Source organism: Etheostoma spectabile, chromosome 20 (assembly GCF_008692095.1).
Source record: "Etheostoma spectabile isolate EspeVRDwgs_2016 chromosome 20, UIUC_Espe_1.0, whole genome shotgun sequence".
In the NCBI taxonomy this organism is placed as follows: Eukaryota; Metazoa; Chordata; class Actinopteri; order Perciformes; family Percidae; genus Etheostoma; species Etheostoma spectabile.
In genome coordinates, this window is record NC_045752.1 from 6,289,125 (window position 1) to 6,314,794 (window position 25,670).

The following is a 25,670-nucleotide window of genomic DNA, read 5'->3' on the forward strand; positions in this document are numbered from 1 at the left end:
CCAACAATGTTTTCAGTGAATCATTCACTTAAGGTCCAGATGAACTGTTTCTGTGCCTCTTTTGTCAGAGAAAACCAAAATGCATCAATCCAGACCTTTCAATAGCAGCATATGTCTTACAAAAGAAGCATTGTGAATGCATCTCAAACCTCACCAACAATGAATTATGTTCTCATCTGTTTTCTTTTTTTCTGTTTTTGTCATTTCACTAACTCCCCTGTGGGTTCAGATTCCTCCTCTCTTTCTGGCCACACCTTCACCTCATCCCTGTCACCTCCTTACTTCCCATTTGTCCATTTCCTCTCCTGCAGCTCAATCCCTCATTGGCCTCTCAGTATGCTCAGTCCTGTTTAACTAGTCAATTGCCTAATGCACTGGGTTCCAAAAGTTTTCAATAGTGTACTCCCTTTGAAATAGCTTTTGAGCCAAAAAAAACCTGAACAGCGCAAAACATTTGTGGAAGATTCTCAAAAAATACTCAAATGCCAGCCTACATTTCAAATGCTTAGATTCCATCAATAAATTAATTTGTTATGAAGAATTATATATTATGAAGAAGTGTAATTATTTTAGGAATTCTGCTTGAAGGAAAAAATGTCCCGTCCCCCTCTGCAGTACTCCAAAGTATCCCTAGGGGTACTGGTATCCTCATTTGAGTTTGCTGCCTAGCTTTCCAGTACTTGTTCCTCCCGTTTTGCCTGATTTCTGCCTACTCCTCCTCAGATGTGTTTGCCTGGGTCTGTCTGTGTTATGCTTTAGTTTTCCCAGAAGTGTGTCAGTATGGGGTTTACAGCATGTCTCAACACAGTATTTCTACATCAACCATTTATTAAAAAATACCAGGCTTGAAAGTCCTTCTTTAAACATTGTAGAAGTATACTCATAATAACAGAGTGCATCTGAATTTCTCCTTACATTGGTACAGTTGATACAGTAAGCTAGTATTGTTATTCGCAGCAGTGAATGAACATTTGAACATGTACAGTATGGTGTTTACAAGACAGGTTCATAACTTTTAACCTACATTTCTGTCTTAATACATGGATCAGTCAATTTGTCAATGAAAAATTAATCTACTTGCTGTATTCACATCAGAAAAAACTAAAACATATTTATCAGTTCTTCTATGATAGCTTGCTTTCCTAAAAATAAAAACTCTGTAAGTAAAGCACAAATAATTTGCTAAGTTAAAAAAACGCAATGTTAACAGAAGTAATATTTATAGAAATGCAGTGCAATGTTTCCTGTGATTTTCTTTGTATCTGTGCACAATTAGGAAATGCTCAGAATAAAAAGCATACATTTCATCAGTGTTTGCAGGTTAATGCTCGAGTCTCAGAGAAAAGATGTTCCTAATTAGGACAAAAATAAGTTGCCATGGAGACAGCTGCCTCCAGATTTTACAGTAACACAAAACTAAATTACAATGACAAATTTAGAGGGACAGCTTGATATGATACATGAGGACATTTCATTTTAAAATGAGGCATCCTTTCCCTATTCACATTAGTATACATGTCTCACACAGTTCAATGTAGATCTGGTCAGTGTTGAATTACTTTGAAAAACATACATTTATGAATATCCACATCTGCCGTCCTGTTAATAGTATTGATTCTGAGTGACAAATACGTTTACAAGCTGTACTTTAAAAACAACAAAAACAAAAAACACAAAAATTAGGTAAAGTGGACTACGTCATCTAGTGATTAAATTTGTGCTTTTAAATGTATTTCATTAACATCTGCAGATGATATCTAAACATGACTGAACAGACCGTGACATTACAATTAGATGTTCTAATAATCAAATATTACTCTAAGTATTTGACAATAAGACCATTTATTTCAATAGGGTTGACTTAGATTTACACTTCTCATCTAATCATAAAGTCGTCATCCATTGTGTATTATTGGGTTTTGTAATTGGGTTTCTTTGTTTCCTGTAGGTAAAATTGTTTAAATACTATTTACACTGATGATCAGTGTCCACACACCATGTTTCATCCAAAGATTAATGTTAAATGAGCTCTAATGTCCTGGGCCTCAGGGCTGCCTGGCATGGAAATAATCCCAGCACTTTGTAAATGTTTCAACACTCACCATGTCTGTTCAGTCGCATAATTAAACAGCAATGCCTAAAATTGCTAAGCAGCTATGTGGTGGATGTTTAAGATGGCCTGGATCATCCTGAATCTCAAGCCCCATTTAATCTCCATTCTCATCTCTGCATTATGAGTGCGGGTGTTGTCTGAGGAGAAACACGGAAACAACATCAAGCTGGAAAAAATTCTTGGTTGAGAGTGCAGGTCTGATGTTTCTGTTTTTAACTAAAGAGCTGTCGAACACAAAAGCTTCTTTTCAAACTTCCAATTGTATCAACCCAAAATACTCTGTGCACTGCTAATGAATGCAGCCAAGTCACAGTCTTCCCCTTTGATGAAGAAATGTTGTAGTCTATATGTCATTGTCTAGTATCACAACCGTCACACCCGTGGGGACTCATTCTGATCCAAAGCTGAGGGAGAGGGAGGAAGAGAGAGAGACATAGAGAACATAGAGTGTCTGTCTACAAAGCGTGGCCTCACTTTAGGCTCCAGAGATCTGGAAAAGTCAGGATTTGTGCGCATGTTTGTCTTTTTAAGCATGTGTTAATCAGAAAGTGAAGGCGTAGACAACGCCAACCACCACAATGTTTCCGATGGTCGCAAAGATGGCGATCCAGAGCCAGATGGCATCGCTGGACATGGACTGCGACTCATCCTGCTGGCCGTGTACCGAGGCGGCAGAGGCAGCGGCGTGGACGCTGGCTGAGGAGTTGAAGAGCGAGTGCTCGCCGCTGTAGTCGTCATTAGGCGAGGAGTCCATAAAGGCTCCCGTCATCAAAACTGGGATCTGAGAGGGGAGGAGAAAAAGCAAGGAGAAAAGTTATATATATATTTAAATTTTGGCATTTGAAGAAGAGAGAATATGGAGAGAAGTGAGACAGATGGTGTTGCATTAAGGTTTTGCTTTTCCAATCACTGGCTACAGGGGACGTAGCTTCTACTTCTTTTTAAAGCAGTCTTGGGTGGAGTTAACTCCCAAACTTGCGTGTAGTAGCTATTACTTATCCTGATTCCAGTACTTTCATTTGTAATCATTCAAACACAATAAGAACAAACCACGTTTGTGTTTTAGTGCAGGATGGAAAAAATCCTTTGGCACGGCAGATTGTTTTCCTATTGGCCATGCATTGGCAGGTCTAAGTGCTATATTAAAAGAAATGATAGGTACTGTAGTTGAATCACAACATCATTAGTAAATGCACAAAGTTTCCCACACGGGCATGTAGGGTCCCACTCTTTGTGTGTGTGTGTGTGTGTGTGTGTGTGTGTGTGTGTGTGTGTGTGTGTGTGTGGGTGTGTTTTGGTGTGTGGGTGTGTGTTGTGTGGTGTGTGTGTGTGTGTGTGTGTGTGTGTGTGTGTGTGTGTGTGTGTGTGTGTGTGTGTGTGTGTGTGTGTGTGTGTGTGTGTGTGCTGTGTGTTATTTAAGAAGGCAATACTCGATTAACATAGAATGAATATTTCAAATGTAGCAAGTGAAAATCCTCCATTGCATGGGACAATCGGAGCCCTGGGAAGCTTAGCCATTAAAGCAAAACTGAATGCTTTTATGTGTGAGAGAGTATTTTACGTGTGGTGTGTGTGGTGTGTGTGTGTGTGTGTGTGGGTGTGTGTGTGGGTGTTGTGTGTGTGTGTGTGTGTGTGTCTGTCTATAGAGCAGGATATTGATTGGGGAATGGATGTGAGAATCTTACCAGCTCAGACGGGGATAAAGATGTTGAAAAACAATTCTATAAATACCTTGGAGGAATGGATACACAGAAATTCTCTCGTGCTTGCTCATTTTCTCTCTCTCTCTCTCTCTCTCTCTCTCTCTCTCTCTCTCTCTCTCTCATGTACACAGATGCTAGTGCACAAAGATGTTAACACACACACACATACTTCAGCTCTTCCCTCACACAGGAGAAAACACTGTTTATAAAGCATTCTGCTACTCTTTGCTCATTGGCCCCTGGTGGTGAATAATGACATGACACATCCTGCAGAGCGCCTGCTGTTCACATGAGCATGATGGGGGCAGACAGGCATGCATGAAGTCCGGCAACCTGGGTCTCCCTGCCCCCTACCCAGTAACTGCTCATTCCTCTTGCTACAACATCTCATATGTACCTTGCATCCATGTCTTTTTTCTACCATGAGCAGATTCACATCAAATAGTCCCATGCCCATCACATGTATGTGGTAGGCTATCCCAGGCTACATTACAAATTAGCATCAATGAGAAGAGTTAACGCCTGCACACGGATTCCAAACCACAAATACATTTAAATGGACAATATTTTGAATCCTTTTGGATCCTTATCAATAAAAATAGTCCCCACAGCCATTGGTGTGGCTAACTGCGCAACCTCATCAAGGTGATAAACATCTAAAAACAGCTAATTAACACATTTCAAGACGTGCACAATGATAACACAAAGTGTGTAGGAGTGTATAGACAACAAACTTTTTGAAATTAATATATCAAGTAAGTCAAACGTTCAAATATTTTACACAACAAAAAACAATAGAAAAGTTTTTCAGCAAATATACATCATAGTTTTCTATTAACATACATGCACAGATACATGTTTAAACTAGATAGACAACTGTTGACAAGAAGCTATACACAAGCTAGTAAAATCAGTTTTGTCAATTAAATATTGTCTTAAAAGATTATTTTGGGGTATCTAAGAAGCTCTTCTGACCTCTCATCAACATTTTTTTTTTAAATCACACCACATTGGGATCTCTATAGACACCACAATGTTGAAAACCGTATCCTAACCGCAATCAAAGCTGTGTCTTGCCTCTCTAAACTCTGAAGTTCAGTCAGACGATAACTAAAGCTCTCAACCCTGTCTGCATTCTTTATATTTTTGTTTTATTTATAAGGAACTCATTGTCCACAGAAGTGAGCTGTTTGCATAAATGGGGAAGTGTACCGAATAAAAATTAAGCGGATACTGGGGGTGTGTGCAAAAATATCCCAGTCACAATCCTGAATATTTTATTGCTCACTATTTTTGAAAGAGACGGTGTGCCTGTATATATACACAGTACATGTAAGATAGGCGTTTCGATCACAATGTCAGTAGTATATCATCATTTTTCAAGGGACTTGCTCTTCTATCATTCATCCAAATCCACAACTCCCATGTGGATCATGCACATGTCACAGGTCAGCGCAGCAAGCGGTTAAGCACTAATGGAACAGAGGGAAATAGGAGATCTCGAGAAGGAGCATCCTAAAGGATCTGAGCACTTATGCGGGCAATGAAGGTCATACCCACAGCATTACTGCTAGGAAACCCTGTTGACATACTGTACATGGATGACTTCAGTATTAAAGTTATACTACTGACCAAAGTTTCCTGGAAACCGTACACACTGCTAAATTCCAGTAAGTGTTAGAATTGAACTCCCTAAACACATAGTTTAAGCTACATTTATGGAGGAGTAGGCCATTCTGATAGATATATACAACCTGACAGACTGAGCTACTCTGGTTTAAACCGTCAACAACTTGAAATTGGTCTCATTTCACAGATTGTTTTATGAAGCAGGTTTTTTTTAGGATAAACTGAAGGAGAACTGCTTCACACTCAGTCCTCAGACTACACAATTTTTTCTTGTAGCAAACTTGTAGTCAAGTTTGTGCTCGTTACACTTCATCATTACAAAAGCATAGAGATGCAGCAAATGTGAACCTTTTTTTTCTCACTAATGTTAACCTGTTTTTGCTGGTTTAAACGCATCAGGTACAAAAGGGGAGAGCTGCAATTCTACATCTTTAGAATAAAAACATGTTAGATATCCCAAATGTTATGCCCTTATTTGAAAACAGACCATACTAGCTTCTGCGATCAGTTGCTGCCATGAGGGCTTATTCCACAGAGGCCCCATTTAAACTTGTCTCATATCCTAATAAAATTCAGATGAGATTTAATGCACTTTCAGTTACACTAAGCCACATATATACAAATCTCTGTTGGCCAGATCAGAAATCTAATTGCAATCTGTCTAGGTTTTCCCAGGCTACATGCAAATCAGGGTTGGCCGAGAGTCTGCTGGTAATGCACCTGAAGATGTTGGGAAACTGGTAAAAAACAACAGAATAAGAATGACTTTGGCAGTTTAGCAGTTTAGTTACAGCTGTGACATATTACCTCCTGAGGTGGTTTGGCATTTTGATTTGATTAAAATCTTTTCAATCTGTCTTCAATGCTTCCGGTCCACCCAAGATGCAGAAAATGAGTGTACAGTAAATGGGTTAATCTACAGCAAGAAAATTACAAGAATCACAGCCAAACTTGTGAGATATTAACCTTTTGTCTAATTGTGTTTATACGTACATCCCTCATTTGTAAAGAAAGAGGGTAGCATTAGCCCCCACTGATTTTACAAAGCCCTGTTAGGGACTTACTCTCAAAGCCCCTTCATGTGGTCTAATCCTTTAAAACTACAATTTTACGTTTAAATCTTGTATTTGATATGTTAGATGATGAGTAAAATATATGGAATTAAAGATAAACATTTTTATTTAATTGTATGATATCATCAGCAAAATAACATCCGGCCGTTAACTAACCTTAGAAGAATCTCCTGACTTGCATATTTCACACCTCCTTGGCTCTGAGTAATGCCTTCACCTGCAATGCTCCACACAGAAAAACCCCAATTCATGGTAGACAATACAGTGAAGCTCCTTTCACTGTACCATTCCACCTGCTCTGCTCTCACAGCTTTGATTTATTCATCCCAGCTGTTCCTCAAGCTGTGCCATCCTACACGGGTGATCACAGTAATTGTGAAATAGAAGGGAATGTAATTGCCTCTTGTGGGATGTTGCCACCAGAAAGTGCTCAGTTAAATGGCTTTGGAACAAACAGGCAAATCCCAAATAAATGTCTTTGGGTAGTGGGGAAACCAAAACATATACCTAACCATAAAAACACTCAAGCATTGGCTGTTAAGACGAAATGATAGATAACAAGTGTGTTTTCTGCACATAATATGAGGTCAAAACAAAAGGTCCATACTCATTTCCTTGTGGAGAACAACCTTCAAGGTGTACTCAAGAGAACAAATTGTATCGGAGAACAGCACAGAGGCAGACCCCTGCTGTGCGAAGAATGGACTTTGTGTTTGACATCAGAGGCACAATCAAGAAAACACACAGCTGTTAATTTTTCACAACTGTCACAACCATCTCTGCTTTATTGACCACATTACTGCTCCCACGGGTGTTAATGTCATCTTTGGTTTTAATGGGTTTTATCCGACTTTTGTTTTGAAATCACACCTCGGCCGTGATGTTACAGCAGATTACTGTAGGACACAAGGGCACACAAGATTGCACTTTAGGAGAGAGTGTTGTAGCTGCTGCAAAATGTACTGATTTCAAAGACTTTGCTTCTGGATTTGTTTGGTTTTCTATTCATATACCAATTTTTGGTACATATGAAAGTAAAGCTCTTTAAAGACAGTACATGCCTTGTTCAGAGCGGCATTCTTTCTCTCGGGCAGGTCACAAAGTTTAAGTCCTTGGAGCACCACAGTACACAGCAGTATTAATGTCTTAAAGTTTAGCCGCATCTGTTTCATCATCAGTGATGTCTAGACTCCTGGATCTCAGTGGCTTCACAGACCTCGAAATTAGCTCTGGCTCCTGCAAGTTGAAAAAAAAATGTAAGCACTGCTGCAGTGTAATTTTTTTAACCACAGCATGATTCATAATGCAATTTTCAAATGAATTAAAAACACTTAATGTGCATACATCTTTATTTGCATGACTGTTTGAGCAAAAATCTGTACTGTCCACTAAGGAGAAATCCAAATATTTTAATGCACATACCCGCTCAAAATTAATAGGCCTTTTTTTACAGCAGACATTTTGACCTGTCATAGTAGGAAAAGCATAGGTGATAACAATAACGATGGCTCTGCTCTTTTCAAGTCCCTGTGAGCCATGACATTGTGACAGGAAGTCAGCATGCACAATACCAGGACCCTGAAAATAAAGCCGCTAACTGGAATACAGCCTTCAGTAATCCTATTATTTAGACTTTTCTTACTGTTTACAAGGCAAAATCTTATATGTAAAAATGAAGGCCCATCCTGTCCAAACAGGGTTTTTGTCAGCCAGTTGAAAGCAGTGTATAACAGCTCACCCAGCAGTACCTTCTGAAACACACACACACACACACACACACACACACACACACACACACACACACACACACACACACACACACACACACGTAATTGCACATGGATGTGACTTGCTGTTGTGACGAACCTTTTACTGCCTCAACGCTCAATCACCACCCTGCTGTGACAGGTGTGTGTGTATCACCATGCAGATGAAACATCCATTTAAACTTGCTGCATTATTACACTTGAAAAAAAGCTACTGCATGACAATCACAACAAGCTCCCTTAGTAAAAACAAATAATATGGTCTAATAATATCTAATTAAGAAATAAAATTGTCTGAGTGTTTACCAGGCACATGTGGTTACATGCTAATAAAGGGAGTGATTCATTGAACAAAATCTTATGTTTCACTTATGTGTGGACTTCACACAAAATCACTGTTTTTTTGTTTTTTTAAATAGTGCACACAGTGATTCCTTGTAGTATTGCGCATTGCAAAAAAAGTGTTACAGTAAAACACAAATTTACTTGGACAAAAGGTAAAAAATGAACGTATTTTTCCATTTTCTCTTACTATTATTATGATGGCCAAAGTATACTCTTTATTTCAAAACGTTGATACATTTTTGTTTAGTTTAAGCTTTGCTTTCTTTCCAGCTGTTCCAAACTGTACAAAGTAACCTCAAATTTCTCCACGCAAGGATTTCAATAATGATGTTTTTTGAAAGGTGGGTTTATCTATGACATACACCACAGATCAGGGAAATAAATAAAATTGGGTTACAGTTTTGAAAAAAAAATGAGAAGGATTATTTTATCTCCGTGTAGGGTGGTGGCTTGCAGAGAAAAATGAATCACTCCTATACAATAGCAGCCACTTAGACAAGACCATAGATTTGCTCTGTACCATACTATACACCAAGTCTTGCCATAAATCTGGAGGAAGATTTGCAGAGGTTTTAGGGAGGCTTGTTCACCAGCGCAGAAGTGGTGAGACCTCTAGTTTCAGGCCTGGTTCCTACTGGTCAGATTTACAGCTTTGCTTTCATTGATTTCCCCTGTCTCAGCAGCCCAGCAGCATTTTTCAATAAATCTTATAATTCAGTAGAACAAGTGTAGCCCAAGTGATCCTCACTTGACACCATGGTCAATCTGTCAACTCAGTGGAAATTGTGCAGCACAGGGGAAAGTTTATCATACTGCTTTGATATAATGAATTATAAATGTATCACCTTCATGTTTTTTTTGTATCAATGGTGTACCTCACCTCAATGTGATTGATTTTTGGGTGAATGCTGATTCAGCAGCATTCACAGTATTGTTATCTGATTCTTTATTCTTCAACGTTTTCTTTTTTTTGTCACCTAACTTCTGCATACGTTCAGCTACAAAAACCATTAAAGTATCAAAATGTTCAGCTCTTTGAGCATATAATAGGACTTCTTCAACTTTTTTCCTATTTATACATTCTGAAATATTAAGCTATTTTCTAGTTTTATTTTACACTAAAGTCAATGTAGCAATTTTCAAATACTCTTCAGGCTTTTTCCTCTTTGAAATGCTACTCCTTACCACATACTTTTGCCTACAGATGGCATTCTAACTTTAAACGATTTGCAAAACCTTTAGCTATTACAAAATGATTTAGCTCAATGATATCTTTTACAGTTTTTCTATTGTCACTATTAAAGTTTAGTGTTTCACTTCGGCTTATTCTGTGCCTATAATGGAGTGTATATTGCATGGCTCAGAGTGGGTGATGTTTAGCTTTAGTAATTTTGCTTTTCAGCATTCACAAGCATTTTCTGCAAGAAAACAATCTAGGTGTCTATGATCTGCAATCATAGCACTGCAAAATTAAATTAAATCATAATGAATCAATGCTTGAAGAAATAGAATTACCACCTTGCGGTTGTGGTAAGATTCATGTCACCAATTCAGTATTCAATCATTTGGGATATATCGTCACAATCTAGCCTTCTGTATCTGAGTTATGGCGTTGAGTAATGACCTGAAAAGCTTTTGTCAAAGTGAAGTTAAAATCTTTTGGATATACATTGCTTCATTATTTTATCATATTCAACATTTGTGTAGATTGGTGTGTGGACATTTGTGCCAAATTTAAAGAAATTGCCTTCGGGCATTCCTAAGATATCATATTCATGAGAATGGAACAAATGGGACTGAAAACCAACCAACTGATTCTTGGTTAGTGACCCTCAGCGCCTGATACCGTTGCACAATGCACCCTTTAGCATCTGTATGGGAAGCACCCCGTCTCTCAGAGCAAATGCTCCACCGCATTTCTGGAAGGTGACGCAGTATGAAGAGCAACACTGGTATGGAGTAGTATCAAAGACCAAAACTCAGTTTTAAAACAAGTTAATTTTGGGTGGTGGATGCAAAAAATAACAAAAGTTTGTGTGACACTTAAACATATTTCTTTTAACCACACCCACAATGTTTTTCTAACCCTAACACAGTGGTTGTTAAGCAGTATTGTTTGAATTCACAAAATCCTTACAGTGTGAGTATGTGATGAGTTGGGATGAGAATGTAGTTTTGTTTGAATTCAAAACTGTGTACCTAGATTATTAATAAGTGACGCCAAGGGGTCTTGACTGAGCACGTTGAAAAAGTAACGCCAAGGGGTCCTGACTAAGCACGGTGAAGAATTATGCCAAACGGATACCCAGAGCGTTTAAAAGTGATGCCAAGGGCTCCTGACCACGCGTGATTTGATGAGTTGGGAGTGAGAATGTCAAAGACAAAATGCCTCTGGCCACTGCTGTCATTGATGCAGAGGCATAAAAACATTTAGTTAAAAGATGAGTGGAAGAAATAATGCATGTTCACATCTGGAGTTGTTACTCACTGATACATGCTGCTAATTAGCAGTTGCGTGATGACTTTTGAGATGAAACTAAACCCATCAACTATAAAACATTAAAATCCAACACAAACAAAGATGTCCTATTCTTGCCAGATGATCACAAAAGCAACTGGTTTCTATTGACCTAGTGTCTGACTTTTGACTGAGTCTGTAGTGCTTTGGTCTGTGACGCCCAAAGTTGTAAAGACTCACACAAGAATAAAGAGAAAAAAACAACAACTCAAACATGACAACTCTCAGCAGTGTCTAAAAAAAACACAGATAGACAGGAGGATGAAAGAGTGGAGCTTTAACATTTTGATTATGAATCAAGATTTCATCTTTAATCTCACAGAAGATTCACTGACTGCTCCCACATTTTCTCCCCAAAACAAGAAATTAGGAAATTCAGATCACAGACTATATGCAACACTGGTATGAATCTGCAAAGTCTTTTCCACAAGTATTCTGTTCTATTATTTAGATGATTATTGTGGTGAATACTACCCTAGAGGCTTCAAGATTACACTGCTGAAATTGTGCTCATGCGTTATGTATTATTGAAACAACAATTTGAATTTTTATTTTTGCCAAAAATGCAATTGATTCAGCCTTTCCTTGCCCCTGCACATTTTGCCCTGGATCATTCATTTCATTTGAAATATCGAGCATTCAACCAATTAAAAAAAACAAAAACTTTTTTTCTCTCTTCTGGAACCTTTCGAATTGTAAATTTGGCAGATCAGACGAATCAGACGGGAATCATCGTCTCTTCTTTTATTCTGTGTGACTGTGTTTGTTATGACATAAGAGTTCAACAGGAGTATAATGCAGGACAGTGACTTAAATTTAGTAGCACTTTCTAAGAGTGCTTTAAAGAGCTATAATGTCAACACAGTCATTCAGGCAATTTAACACAAGATTACTGACTTAACACGTATACATAAATTACAAGATTCGTCTTTGGCATCTTAATTTTTAAAAGAAACTATGGCATATAACTCAACTTACAGGTCCATTAATCACAAAAGTGCTTCCTTTACACTGCCAAGTCCTCACACTAAAATATATGTAAGTGTTGTGTTGGCATATTTCAAGCAAATTCATTAACTATTCACACCTTCATTTTGAGATACTTTTCATGATCTACAGAAAAATGTGTTTTCACCAAAGCCTGGGAGCTATTTATTATTTATGGAGCAGATATTTTAAATATGCATAGACTGAATTATGTGCAGCATGTGTTTTATGGTACAGTTTACACCAAAGAACACGTCATGCTATAGCAACAGAGATTTCATGCTGTGCAATGTCCATTCGCACAACACTTCCAAATCTCCATGCAGAGCTCACGTATTTTACATGCAGCGTTTTAAAACACACCCAGTGGAGTCACGTTACCTCTTGCATGTTCATGGCCGGTAAGCAAACACACTTTATTCATGGAAGAAGTCTGTTTGCTGATCTACATCACAACATCACTGCAGTTTAACACCAAAGAAGACATTATAATCCTACTTTTTAGATGTTTTGTTTGTCTAAATTCATCAAGATAAAAACTACGACACATTAAGAAAACAACTACAACTGACTTCATTCATTGGAAAGACGCACATAATTTTCAATTTAAATCTATATCATATAATACTACAGTCAGGGAGAGGAAGAGAGTGTGTTATCTTTTAACACCAAACACGTTTGAATTGTCTTTCGTTATTTCCATCCAGTGACACGTGAGGCTGTAAAACCCTGTGCATTGTTTTAGCATCAATTTAGTGAGATACATAATTTTCCCTTTCCAACAAACCTCCCATTTATGCTAATAAATAGATTCTTCAAACTATATCAGTTTTAATCAAAACTTGTATTATAAAATAATAAATTTACAAAGAGTAATGATTAAATCTAAAGAAAAAAACGCATTATGCCAGTTGAAATGGCTCATGTGCATGCAATTAAAGTAATTGGCATGCACCCCCACTCTGTGGAGCGCCTCACTCTGCAGGAGCCTGAGGGTGGAGTTGATGCTCATCATGTAGAGTGAGCTCACCTGTGCTGATTGACATAACACCATATAAGCGTGTGGCCTTCAGTTTGTCCATCTTCGTTTCTTGGCTAACACCCCATTTATTTGGTTGTGTTTGGGTTGGCTTTTATTTATTTTCTCTGTGTTAAGTAAAATACACCTATGTTGATGACAAGTCATCAAAGACCTCTGTCAATTATTCTACCTTCAGCAGTGTTTGACACAATGTTTTGGATTAAAAAATCTGGCTGCATTAAAACCATATTAACGGTTGCAAACAGAAAGTCAATGTCACTAAATTATGTTGTTTCTTTAAATCATACTGAATTTAAGACTACTAAAATTAAAAAGCTGCTCAAGCCAGAATGTCTTATTTTTCTGAATGCAAGCTGAAATAAAACTTTAATTTGAGATTTTCTGCTGCATATCGATGCAGTGTTCTTTATCCTGACGTGCAATGCATTTGCAATGTAACACTTGTTGCATTGTTTTGCATCAATGTAATGAAGGCAGAGTTGATGAAACTGAGGCTCATGTGGATTGACAAAAATATAAAGTACTGTGTATTAAAAGACAATGGCTGGGTATAAGAGTGTAACATTGAGTTTACCATTGGGGGGGTTGAGATCTCAACTTTTGAGCATATCAAATACTTAATTTCCTGCATTGTGGTGATTTTATCTGCGACAATTTGGGCCTTTTCTGCATTAATTATGGTGCAAATGTCTTAAAGGAAATTATGATAGTTTTTATTTTTTTTGATGGGGGGTGCGGGGTTGCACTGGCAAGTTTGGATTTATTGGGGGGTTGTAACCCCCCACCCCCCCTCTAAATTACGCCTACGGCTTACAATCATGCACCTTTTTATAATCATGCACCTTTTCTATGATAGAAGATTTTTTGTATCATAAAATTATTGTCATTATCAAACCAGGGGAGGTAGTGTTTCAGGGGTGCTTTATGAAGTTTTTTTGTTTGTTTTAAAGAAAGCTTCCTGACTGGGGTTAAATAAGAACACCACGCTCTATGTGCATTTGTCGCTGGCATCAGCTGCCCCTACGGCTCCATCCATGCCTACTTATTCACCGTGCAATACAGTTATAGGGAGGAAGCCCTTTCTTGAATCTCCCCTCATGTAAAATGGGGCTCAGGGTGAGGTGCAGCAGGGGTGGCCTAGCTTTGCACCCACTCTTATATATCTAATATACAGAGCAAACAGAAGCACACCGATGGGAAAAGAAAAGTTCTCGTTTTAGCTCACCCGACAACATCTCTTGCTGTTGCTGTAAAACTACCCCATTTTGATCAATCTAATTCTGGATGCCTGTTCACATTGGCCAACATTTTCTGATAAAGATCATTTGAAGTCTCTTTCAGCATCAGTCTTTTTAACAGCATCAAAAGCAAGTTTCAGCACAGTGAGATACTTCCTGCATGTAGGGACTGATCCTATGTTACAGTAAAACAATGGATGAATATGTCAAACAGCGCTTCATAAAACTAACATTGTCAATTGCTCTGCAGACTGTATTTTAGCGTCTCACTGATATGGACATCCTTTGGTTTATTGTTGGCAAAGAAGAAATCTAAAAAGCGAAAAGTAAGATTAAAGTATGCCTTGCTCACTGTTGGAAATTACAATGCAAAGGTAATACTATCAGCAAAATTAAGAGAGTGTTACAGCAAAACGTCCTCAAATTCACATCATATATCTTTTCTCATTTCAAAGCACAATACCTTCTTGTCACATGTAGGCTGAAAAATAATCTCAAGAAGTGGAACACCTCATGATCACCCTATACTTTTTGAATTACATCTAAAAATTTGTTTTCAGATCCCTTTTTATCTTATTTTTCTCTCCATATGATCAAACAAGGGTAAAAAGGAAACCTCAGGGCTGACTCTTGCACCCATAGACTGTATATATGTTAACAGTCTATGCTTGCACCTTATTGTGGCATGCATTTAATATGTATCATTGCAGTGCAACAGTTACTGAAAATCCCTATGTGTAACAGCAACTGCATCTTCCACAGGTTCTTTCTTTTCTTTTTTTACTGGGTAATTTGTATACCCATATTTCTGCAGCGCCCTCCTTAATATCCCACCTGATTAATTTCTGTGTTCCAGAGCTAAAGCAATCTGTCACCTGTGTCACCCTGTTCTGCAACCCTGAGCTGGTGCTGCAGACCCTTCTGGACCTCAACTCTTCATGTCAAATACAAATTAAGCATTCAATTTAAGTAAAATCAAAAGTTAGTATGCATACTAAAAACTGTGCTACCTAACCCTGTCTAATGAGTGAGCCGTGCATGTTTACTTTTCTTGGTTCATATAAGCCATTAATATTGATCTCAGCCTCTACTGAATGTTAATATAGTGTCACTATATTCTACTTCTTACTGTATGTGGCACCTTCAAGTGATTTAAAGAATCAGTGTGAAGGATTTAGGGGATATATTAGCAGAAAGTTAATAATATAATTTGAATAATGTATAATTTCTTGGGGAATGTTATGATGAGGCCTTCATCCCTACATACTATAGGGAGCAGGTCCTCTTCAACGGAGTCGGCAATGTTTCTAAGACAGACTAAAACAAACCTAATGCAAAATGAACATTCTGTTCACCAAATCATGATCGTTATGGTTGCAAATTTATTGAGTTTTTTTTGATTTTATCAATTTTACTGGCAAATGTTGGCCCACAAACTTGTATGATTTTGTAGTTTGTAGGAAACTTCTCTCACTCCAACACCTGCCTCAGGGTCTTCATGCAGGTTGCTGTCCAGTATCATCTTCTGTTGCACCAACAGTGTAACATAACCTACTCTAGACTGTAATATTCTCTCTCTTCTAATATCTCTCCCGTCACCACCTTAGAAACACATTATTTAGCAATAATAATAAAAAAACTTGAAGCTCTGCAATATGATTTAAGAGTGAAATCTCACCAAAGTGCAGCTCCTTATGAACAGGTTGGCATTCATCAAGCTAAAACAACTTTGCCCTGTTAAATTTCCTGAATGTAAACCTCACAAAAAAAGTAAGAATGGATAAGAATAAGAAGAGTTAATTGTTCCTGCATTAGGCCCAATGTCTTTGCTGGAGCATAAGAAAAACAACACAACTGTTAAATGGAATTACTGTAGCATTTCCCTGCCTGTACTGGTGTAGCTGCTACAGTACTGTGTATACTGCTGCAGGTTGGCATCAGCATTTATGAATAGTTGCTGTATGTATTTTCCCCATGGGAGGTCGGTGAAGTTGTTATGAATATATCACGCGAGTGCCATGATGGCCTAGTTACAGTGTTTTCAGATACTGTAACAGTTCAGCAGTACCTCACTCTGCATGCCCTCAGTCCTTAATTAATATGTGTACATTATGTGATTTATGTAAGTGTGCACACTTGCATTTACAAACAGGAAACAAGAACATGTTTTTCCTGGAAGTGTCACCCTGCAGTGTGATGCATCCAGGAAAGTTCATTAGTGAATGGATAATGTGACAAAACACATTTACGCAAAACAGCCAAATCATAGGTGATTTATTCCATTGCAAAGAAAAAACACACACACACACACACACACACACACACACACACACACACACACACACACACACACACACACACACACACACACACACACTCAATTAGTAATCAATTACTTATTGATTAGTAATTGCAGCAATAAACAATACCATTGCAAAAAAAATGATAAACGTGTTTGAATGTTTGTTTTTTTACGCACAGGTGGGTAAATGGTACTGTAATCCCAAACAGCATCTGCACTGTACGGCTGTGTAATGTTTACAGAGTAGCCGTAAGACAAATGGATGTGTGCCCTAAAGGTTGCAACATGGAGAAGCTCAATAATCATTCAGTCATTTTGACTGGGACAAAATGTCTGAAATAATGGTGATCTGTTGTAAAGAGCTCACAGGTAAAGCAATAAAACAACAGTAACCAAGACCATAGATCCATATTCTTTACTAATGGCGTGAAGCTCCAGCTGCGAATTGATTCACAATCCCTCATAGGCAACAGAAAAAAACTTAATGTTTTTAAAGAAAAATCTAAGTTAGTGCATTTCTTCACCACTCATGCATACCAGAGGGCATTCCAAAGGATTCCCATACATAATACAACTGACTGTACCTTAAGTGCCTAATTCATAATCTGAGCATTACAATTACATACACCAGAAATGAGAAGGTCGTGGTTAAATTAGCTTTGCATAAAACATAATAAGAACTGTGCACTATTAAGCAGAGCTAAAATAGCAGCAACACATTGCACTTTAGCAAAGAGGAAGGATGTAATTTACCTTTTGAGGAGTTGATAAGCAGTGAAATTGAAACTAGTCAATTTGTGTCTAATGATCAGATGCATATGACACAAATGAGCTATGAGACTGAAGTACAATAATTGAGTCCTAATAAGAAGGGTGTCAGATAATCCAGTATACTAAGATGCATTATAGATACAGTCAGATTGTTTGAGGGGTGTGGCTACACACTTGCCTTAGGGAAACAATATTTCTTGGGGATTGAAGGTACATTATGTGCGATATAACCTCAGCTCTGTTGCAGATTGAACAAGAGGTGAGGGAAAGAAGGGGAGATAGGCCTGTTTGAGCATTGCCATTAGTTTCAGGGCAGCTTCCTTTGAACAAACCCAAGGTCAGACTCAAAGAGTAGAGCCCAGTGCAACAGATCAAATCAAAAGCAGGTTTCGCCATTGGTGTAATTATGGAGGCATTGTTTGAAGTCAATAGGGTTTCATGGTCAAGGTGAAAACTGACCTAAACTGTGGAAAAGTTGCACCAGAAATTATGTTGTCTAAAATTGGAAAACTATCTAAAAAAACAACAACCTTTTAAAAAATTATATCTGATTCATTTGTGTTCAAACCAACAAGAAATTGTGCTCTTCCCTCTTTCTGTTTGTACATGGGTCATTTTACTGAAAATGCACCCAGGGATGACATCTCCTGGCAAAGCTGTGCTGAAGATTCAAAACATAGTCATACAGTTATATTAGTCTATGTTTAGCATGCTAATGATTTCAAAAAATGCATAATGATGTCAATACATAACTTCAGTTGTGTTGATCATAATTCCTCTCCTCTTCTTCCTTGATAGTGTGTAATCAGCTGCTGCCATTGAGCAATTTGCCAGCTTTCACAAAAGCAGAGCAGCAGCAACACTGTTGAACTCACATAATTTCCACCTGTGTTTTCTTTTGATTAAAAGAACTGCTTGAGCTGAATTCAGATTTAAATTTATGTGTGCTTCAATGGCAAAAATGTCCCCATGGAGCTTATCTTTAAAAGATGATCAGGTCTGAGTCAATATCCAAAGTTTTACCTCCAATCATAGCTCAGTTCAACCAAATTTCCCCGCTGGGGATCAATACAGGTGTATCTTATCTTATCAATACATATGTGGATGAAGCTGCTTTGAAATTATCTCAAGATGAGTGGAGAATAGATTATTTATATGAGAATAAATAATTCATACCTGCTGAATATGAGAGACACAGTTACATATGAAGTATCATGCTGTTGGGGGGGTTAGATCTATCAGGGGAAGACGTTATTACTTCATACTTCGCTGTCACAGTCCATTAAATGTCCCTTTCATTTTCCCCAGGAATTCTTTCAGTATGCAATCATGATCACTTCAGGTGCAAAACCGCTGGGAGATGATCGTTTCAAACCAATCTAATCAGTAACTGGCATTTCAGTAATCCTTTACGGTTAGCTCTCAGTTTTAGCACAGCACATACGCAGTTTGCAATGATAATGACGGCAGATATACCCCTCAAAAAGTTATTTTTAGAATGGTTGTTTGATTTCAGACAAATTGCAATAAAAAACTGCTTATTCTAGTCAGCGACAGTCACATTTTCAGGCTATAATGACAACCGATACTAACAGATTTGATAAGATATCACTACGTGGCAAATTAAGCTCGCTGAGTTGACTAAAAATAGTGACTACATTTTAATGCATATAATATTCAGTTCATGAAAAGACAATATTCCGAAGTCTGCTGTTGACATGGCTCATAAAAGATTTATTTTATACTGAAATGCCTGTGTACATTCAGCTTTGCAAAATAGGATTTTTTTTTCAAAATTTTTCACTGATGGCAGACTTGACCATGGGAACTCCCTCATTCATTCCTTCAGCCAACTTCTTGAAAAGATTGCTGTTGGGATGTTTGCGCATATCCAAAAACCTTTTGATATCCAGGGCTTTCATAACGTTTAAAGTGTTTCTTCATTCGACCAGAAATGTGGGCTTTTCTTTTGGGCATGCACCTCTACTCCAGCCTTGCAAATTGTTGGCTAGATGGTTTGTGTTACAAAAAACCCTTGAAATGGACAGAGCTTACCCTAAACCATAAACAGGCAAGAGGCGTAACTGTGGTAAAAACCCTGATTGAGACACACATTCTGAATGCACTGTATACATGTCCAAATAATGCTTCTAAAACTTGAATAATACCAGCGTAATAAATACCACATTTTAATCGCAAAATGTTATATTCTGAAAAAGACTTTGTTCAAAATACAATTTTTTAAATGAGATATTATTCAAGACATGACCTGTATTACATTTGAATATTCAAACTAATAGTGGAATATTAGTGTGCATGTAAATGCAGTCACTGTCTCAGACTGACTTTTTTTATGTTTCCAGTTGACTCTTTAAAATGAGAACCCTGTAAAGGGTTTGTAAATATGCCCGTTGGCTACATACGTGATAAAAGATTGAGGCTAAAGCTAACTTCAGGATGTGACCAAATCCGATAGAGTGCAGGACAGAGCCACTAATAATCTGTAACCCCATAAAATAATATAGAATGAAAAGCCCTCTTGCATTTTTGTTTTTAGAATCAATAAATAATAAGAAAACACACTCCAAACCTTATTATATACTGAGTTTTGCTCTCATACTGTTTCAACATTCAGAGTAATCCAAAGCTTGACAGGCCTGCAGTCCCTAGTTACAGTTGCTAAGTTATGATTGGACAATTGCTGCTTAGGGAGAGGGTATCAGATCCACAAATAGAGGCCTGCAGCTTAGTCAATTGTTCCCAATGAGAGCATTAAGATACCTCACTTTACCAGGAAGAGACTAAACTTGAGGCTGCTGATTTAACCCGACCACCTGCAGCTACACCCCACTGTCAGCAACAGCTAGAATACAGAAACCGTTGTTTTGGAGGATGATCTAAAAACCAGTCATCCAAAGAAAACCTTCAACCGAAATGCAGAACATTGTGTTTTTGTTCTGAATGCTCGCCTCCAGTGTATTCTATGTTCTTTCTCTATATGTAGTACATCCATCAAGTAAAGAAAAACCATGAAGTGGCCCTGCAATGAAAAGCAGGGTTACATCACTTTAATGCTTTTGGTACATTTGCTCAATAAAAGGTGTACTTTTTAATGTTGCATACTGGCCCTTCACAGCCTTTGAATGCTCTTGCTGGCGCTGTGAAGTCACACATTAATATTGTAAACACACAAAAGTAAGTTGAACTCACTGTGGAATGCAAACGCATTATTGTGCATTATTCCGCCAATTTTAGTCGATTCTTCTGAACAATGATAGAATAGATAAAAAGAGACAAAATGTGCAGGTAAAGAAAATAAAGTATAAACAACACTACTCACAAGTGGAAGAAGTCGAGACATTTTTCACTATCTCAAGACTATTGCTTTTATATAAAACCAATTGCTGAAAAAAAACACCAGAGGGGAAATGAACTGAAAAGATGAGAGATGAAAAGGCTGTTGTGCCATTATTACACACTTCCGATGAGCTTCCACTATAGAGACCAGGAGATTTATACTTTAAAAGGGGACAGTCAGGGCATGGAGAATGCACAGTGAGATAATATGATTACGTAATTGAATATTTTATGCAATTGAGAACAAAGATGGTCTTGATATAGGCCTTGCGGTGACTGCTGTTTAATAGGAAAATAATCTCATCTGTGAACTATTCAACTTGCATTTCCATATCCAGCTTCATATCAGGGGGTAGTGGTGCACAAACAAGTCTTCTAGCTACGTCTTTAGACAGTCTTTCTCATATCATATGTCAGTTAATTTGATCCAATCTTTTTATTTGGAGCTTTTATGATCAAAGTAGCTCATGGAAGTATTCTAAAAACTACAAAAAAATTAAAAACCATCTCCTCGGAGTCTATTGACTTTCTGGCACTTGTTGTGTGTATCATTTGGCACCAAAGTAAATCAAAAGTGTATTTGCCAGTCCTGTCTGTTCCTAGGCTTTGGGTAAATGCAGATTGCTTTGTTTTTGTTGAGGCTGTAAACCGCCTCCTCCATCCTCATCATTTCACTCTCATCTGTCCTTTCTAACGTGAGCAGAGATTGACAACCCTGTCAGGTAGAATGACTCAGAGCCACAGCTTCACTGAATAAATAATTGAGTAATGAGAACTGCTGGTGGCCTGTCATGAAAAGACAAAACGTATGAAGTGAGACTAGGAATACAGACCTGAAAACAGCATCTCATTTAAGAGTTAACTATCCGGCCATGTAGGAAATGGAAATGAAATTCACATAGGGTGCTATGTTGGCATTCCTTCTGTGCCTTTTTCTTATCCATGGGGGTCAAATGTTGCCACAATGGGAATTTTTTTTGAAAGGTCTCTACGTCCATGCACGTGTGTACATGCAAAATTAATTAAAAGGCCAAGGCCAGTGGGTCAGTCTGTACTGGGTAGACAGAGCCTTTAAGGGGTTTGGTGCCATATGTGTCAGCTGAAGCAAGTCTCAGACTGGCCTAATGCCCAGGATGGCTCTGGAGCCTGTCTACAACACATCAAACTTGACCTTAACATCAGTTAGTGGCCAGCACACACACTAGTGTACACGGTGTGATTAACAATCACAGTAGTTGGTCTTGAGAAATAAATGTAGCCTATAAAGTGAGTGTAATTAAAAATAAATCTTAATATCTATTTTTGAGGAGCCGAGGGAAGTTATTTGAAACATTTCTCAATTCAGTCTTTTTGAAAAGATAAAAAAACAAAAGTGCCTCATTGCCCTCAGCTTAGTATTCAAAAGCTTCACTGCGATCGTCACCTAATAATCCATGTTTTAAAATGCTTGAGGATGCCACCACTTTCAGCCTAATGAAGTATGCCTTTTCATTTCAAACCAGTGAGGCATTGCTGCCAAATGCAAATCACTTGCCAAACACAAAAGCCCACACATTGTTCTGCAGAGAGCTATTTAGCATGTTTCTGCGATATCAAACACAATCATTTTCACAAAAAGAAGAGTTACAAAGGCAGCAAAACAATGGCCAATTATGTTACCAGTCTGAACTGGTATTCTATGTAATGGTACCCGATGCAAGTGTTTTTTAGCTAAAGGTTGAGATCCTTTTTTTTGGGAAATTCAATTCTGAACGTTACACCACTAATGAGTTGTATGTGTTAATGCAGCAATGATGACCAGTGCATCCTCTGAACTAGTCATTCTTCATTCTCTGCTACAGGGAGAAAATCTTTGAGTTGGACTTCTTTAAAAACTTTCTGTCATTAGAAGAGTACAGTAATGGCAGCATCTGTCATCTTTTAGAGACAAAGTGAGGACGAAGGTCTAATGATTTGCAGCCGGCAGAGCTAGACTGAGATGGATGGGCAAAAAATCATCCACTGTGAAGTCAATCTTCAAAACTCCAGGGACATTTGCCTGACTTCATTCACAGTCACCATTACTGAGTAAATCACGGCACTGGAATGAATTTCTGTAAATAGGTCAAATTAGCCATTGGCTTTCTTATAGGACTGCATTCTTGAGTAAAAAGAATATGGACGCCTGAGGAAAAAGGTGACCTGGAAAAGCAGCAGAAAATGAGTATATGATGTGGGGTCATGGGGGGGACTGATTATGATACCTCACACTAAATTTTCCATCATCTTCCACAATAACTCTGAACATTGTTGTGCCTCCAGTGGTTGGTTTCAGTTGGACATTTTGTCAGATCTGAGACCAAACAAATATTAGCAAGAATGTTTTGTCTGTTTGTCTGCAAATGGCATTGTTGGAGAATTATCTGCTGGAACTACTTTTAATTTTAGATGTTTAGTGATTTATAATTTGCAGAATTAGTTTTTTCTACTGAGTTATCAATTTAACTAGCTGTCTGAGAATACAATTCTAAATAACTGTTTATTTCCTGTTGAGTTAACTGCATTTTACACTTTCTGCCTTTACTCTTGTGGACTCGGATGTTGATGTGTAGAGCCGTTACCGTAATTTAGTTATTCAGTTGTTAATCAACAAAAAATGTAGGCCACAAACTTTGATAATCAAATATTCGCCATTTCTTTATTTTAACAATTTTTAAGCACACATGCCATACATTTTCTGTGTCCAACTTATCCCAAGTTAAAACTTTCTGTTTTTGTTTTTTTTTAGCAGGGTTTGAGACCAAAAACAGCCCTGCTTAAAACCAAGAGCCCACCTCCCATGCTGAAAATCGAAGCTAACGCTGATGTGCCAAAAACTGTAGTTCCTTGAATGGCCACTTGAAGCTGCTGCCAAAAGGGAGTCAATACAGACTCCCATGTGAAAATGCCCAACTTTACATCAGAATTAAACATGTTTCCCCATTCATGACAATTCTAGAGTGGGTGAATTTTTTATAACTCACCCTTTTAAATAATAAGCTATGCATATTTAAGGGTGTGCCGCTTTGAGTGACAGGTGGCTGCCGTCACAGTAGGTCTATGGTTAGAGGAAGGCAAAGCATTGGTGGGGACATTCTGTTTGGTCTCCCTCTGCTCTAAGTACTTTCACAATTTAATTTATAGACTAAATAATTGATCAACTGATCAAGGATATAATGGGTAGATGACAGTGGTTTGCCTCCTTCACTGTGCTGCTGTCAGTCGCTGTAAATCTGGTTCCTGTGCAATGCTACAGTAAATATTTTAGAAACACAAGCGCACATTAAGTCATAGAATACATTGTATTACTAGTGTAATGTGACTTATAACATTTTTAACATTTATAACATAATTTTGGATTACTTCACTTACTAAAAGTTTTCACAGTGACAAAGGGATTAATGCTGACTATTTGGATGTTAGGTGCCATGCTCGACACTGTTATTACTCTGTCTCTCTTTCTATCATATTGAACACAAAATGTATTCTTGGATTAGCCTGGTCCTACCAGACCCAGAATCGTCTTGATTTCAAACAGTTGGGAGCAGCAGGCTTAGTCTGGCCGTCAGAACAGCCATTGGTAGCAAAGACAATGCTCTTAATCCATTTAATAGCAGATGCAAAGAAAATGGCAAAGCAGATGGCACCAGACAAACCGTGTAAGCAGCCAGACACAGAGATGGGTAGGGATGAATAACATGCCATATCAGCTCCTAATGGAAAAAACACATCTCAAAAACAGATGTGCAATATCACAATATTAATAACTCATGTTCCATTTGAAATCAAATGTATTGACATGCAAAGCACATGTAGGTAATGTGCCACAAGGTCTTGGTCCAATCTAACTGGTGCTGTGTTAAAAGAATTAAGTTTTAATGATATTTTTTTAGTCACAAAATATTCTGACACACAATCACAGAAAGGAACGGCATGTCCAAGTTAGACTTAACCTGATAAACTTTCAAAGGTTAAACCAACTAGGCTACTAAAAGAGGCTACTCAAATAATAGTACCATACAGTAAGGAGGGAATAAGTAGTCTATTTAGTCCCATTAGCAATATTATGGAAATATATATTAATTTTAAGTGAACTACTGTTACTTCTATACATCTTAATTAATAGTGTTCAGATGTAAATGTAAAATTGCCAAAGCGCCTGATAATGCATTAAACCTGTTGACCGGCCACGCCCATGAAATCGATAGACAAATATAACAAAAAGTTCGGACGAGCCAACCATCTAATTGGAGGAAAGATGTCTCACCTGCGCAGTCATGAACGACAGGTCCATACTGTTGCTCCGTTCAAGCCAAGGCACTCAACGAAAGATGCAAAAGTGCGTAGTTTTTTCTCTTATTCCCCGAATCAGCATTTGCCTTCTTTTTATTTTTTAACTCGGCCTCCACAGTGCTCTGTAAGTTGGCGGACTTCACGTGAGGAGCATGTCGAAGATGAACAACCAAAAAAATGAGGAGGAGGAAGGAGGAGGAGAAAAGGGATGTGACAAGAAATCAGGAAGAGAAGCTGAGCAGACGGAGAAATGAAGCGATGTGGATGCGAGAGACAGCGTGAGAGGGGGGTGGAGGAGGAGGACCGTCACATGTAACGAAGGAGGCGCGAGTCCTCTCTCTCTCTCTCTCTCTCTCTCTCTCTCTCTCTCTCTCTCTCTCTCTCTCTCTCTCTCTCTCTCTCTCTCTCTCTCTCTCAGTTCAATTTTGTAATTGCTTTATTGTCATGAATAACAGAAATAACAATATTGCTAAAGCATCAAGGATAATAATGTGAGAAGAAATACATACTATTCA

General features: G+C 38.0%; 1 protein-coding gene across 1 annotated transcript; it reads right to left on the bottom strand.

Annotated features, from left to right (window-relative positions):
* Positions 1 to 810: 810 nt before the first annotated feature.
* LOC116670443 (uncharacterized protein C14orf132) lies at positions 811 to 25,447 on the bottom strand. Its single transcript, XM_032500974.1, has 2 exons — positions 25,130 to 25,447; positions 811 to 2,894 (listed from the first exon to the last, which is right to left on the bottom strand). The coding sequence occupies exons 1-2, from the start codon at positions 25,154 to 25,156 to the stop codon at positions 2,655 to 2,657; spliced, it is 267 nt and encodes an 88-aa protein (XP_032356865.1). The 5' UTR covers positions 25,157 to 25,447; the 3' UTR covers positions 811 to 2,654.
* Between the last annotated feature and the right edge of the window lie 223 nt (positions 25,448 to 25,670).

Excerpts from the sequence above, each read along its gene's own strand:
- LOC116670443 (XM_032500974.1), bottom strand. The coding sequence starts at position 25,156 with ATGGACCTGTCGTTCATGACTGCGCAG. Across the intron at positions 2,895-25,129 it reads TGTCGTTCATGACTGCGCAG|ATCCCAGTTTTGATGACGGG; the intron begins GTGAGACATCTT and ends CTCCCCTCTCAG.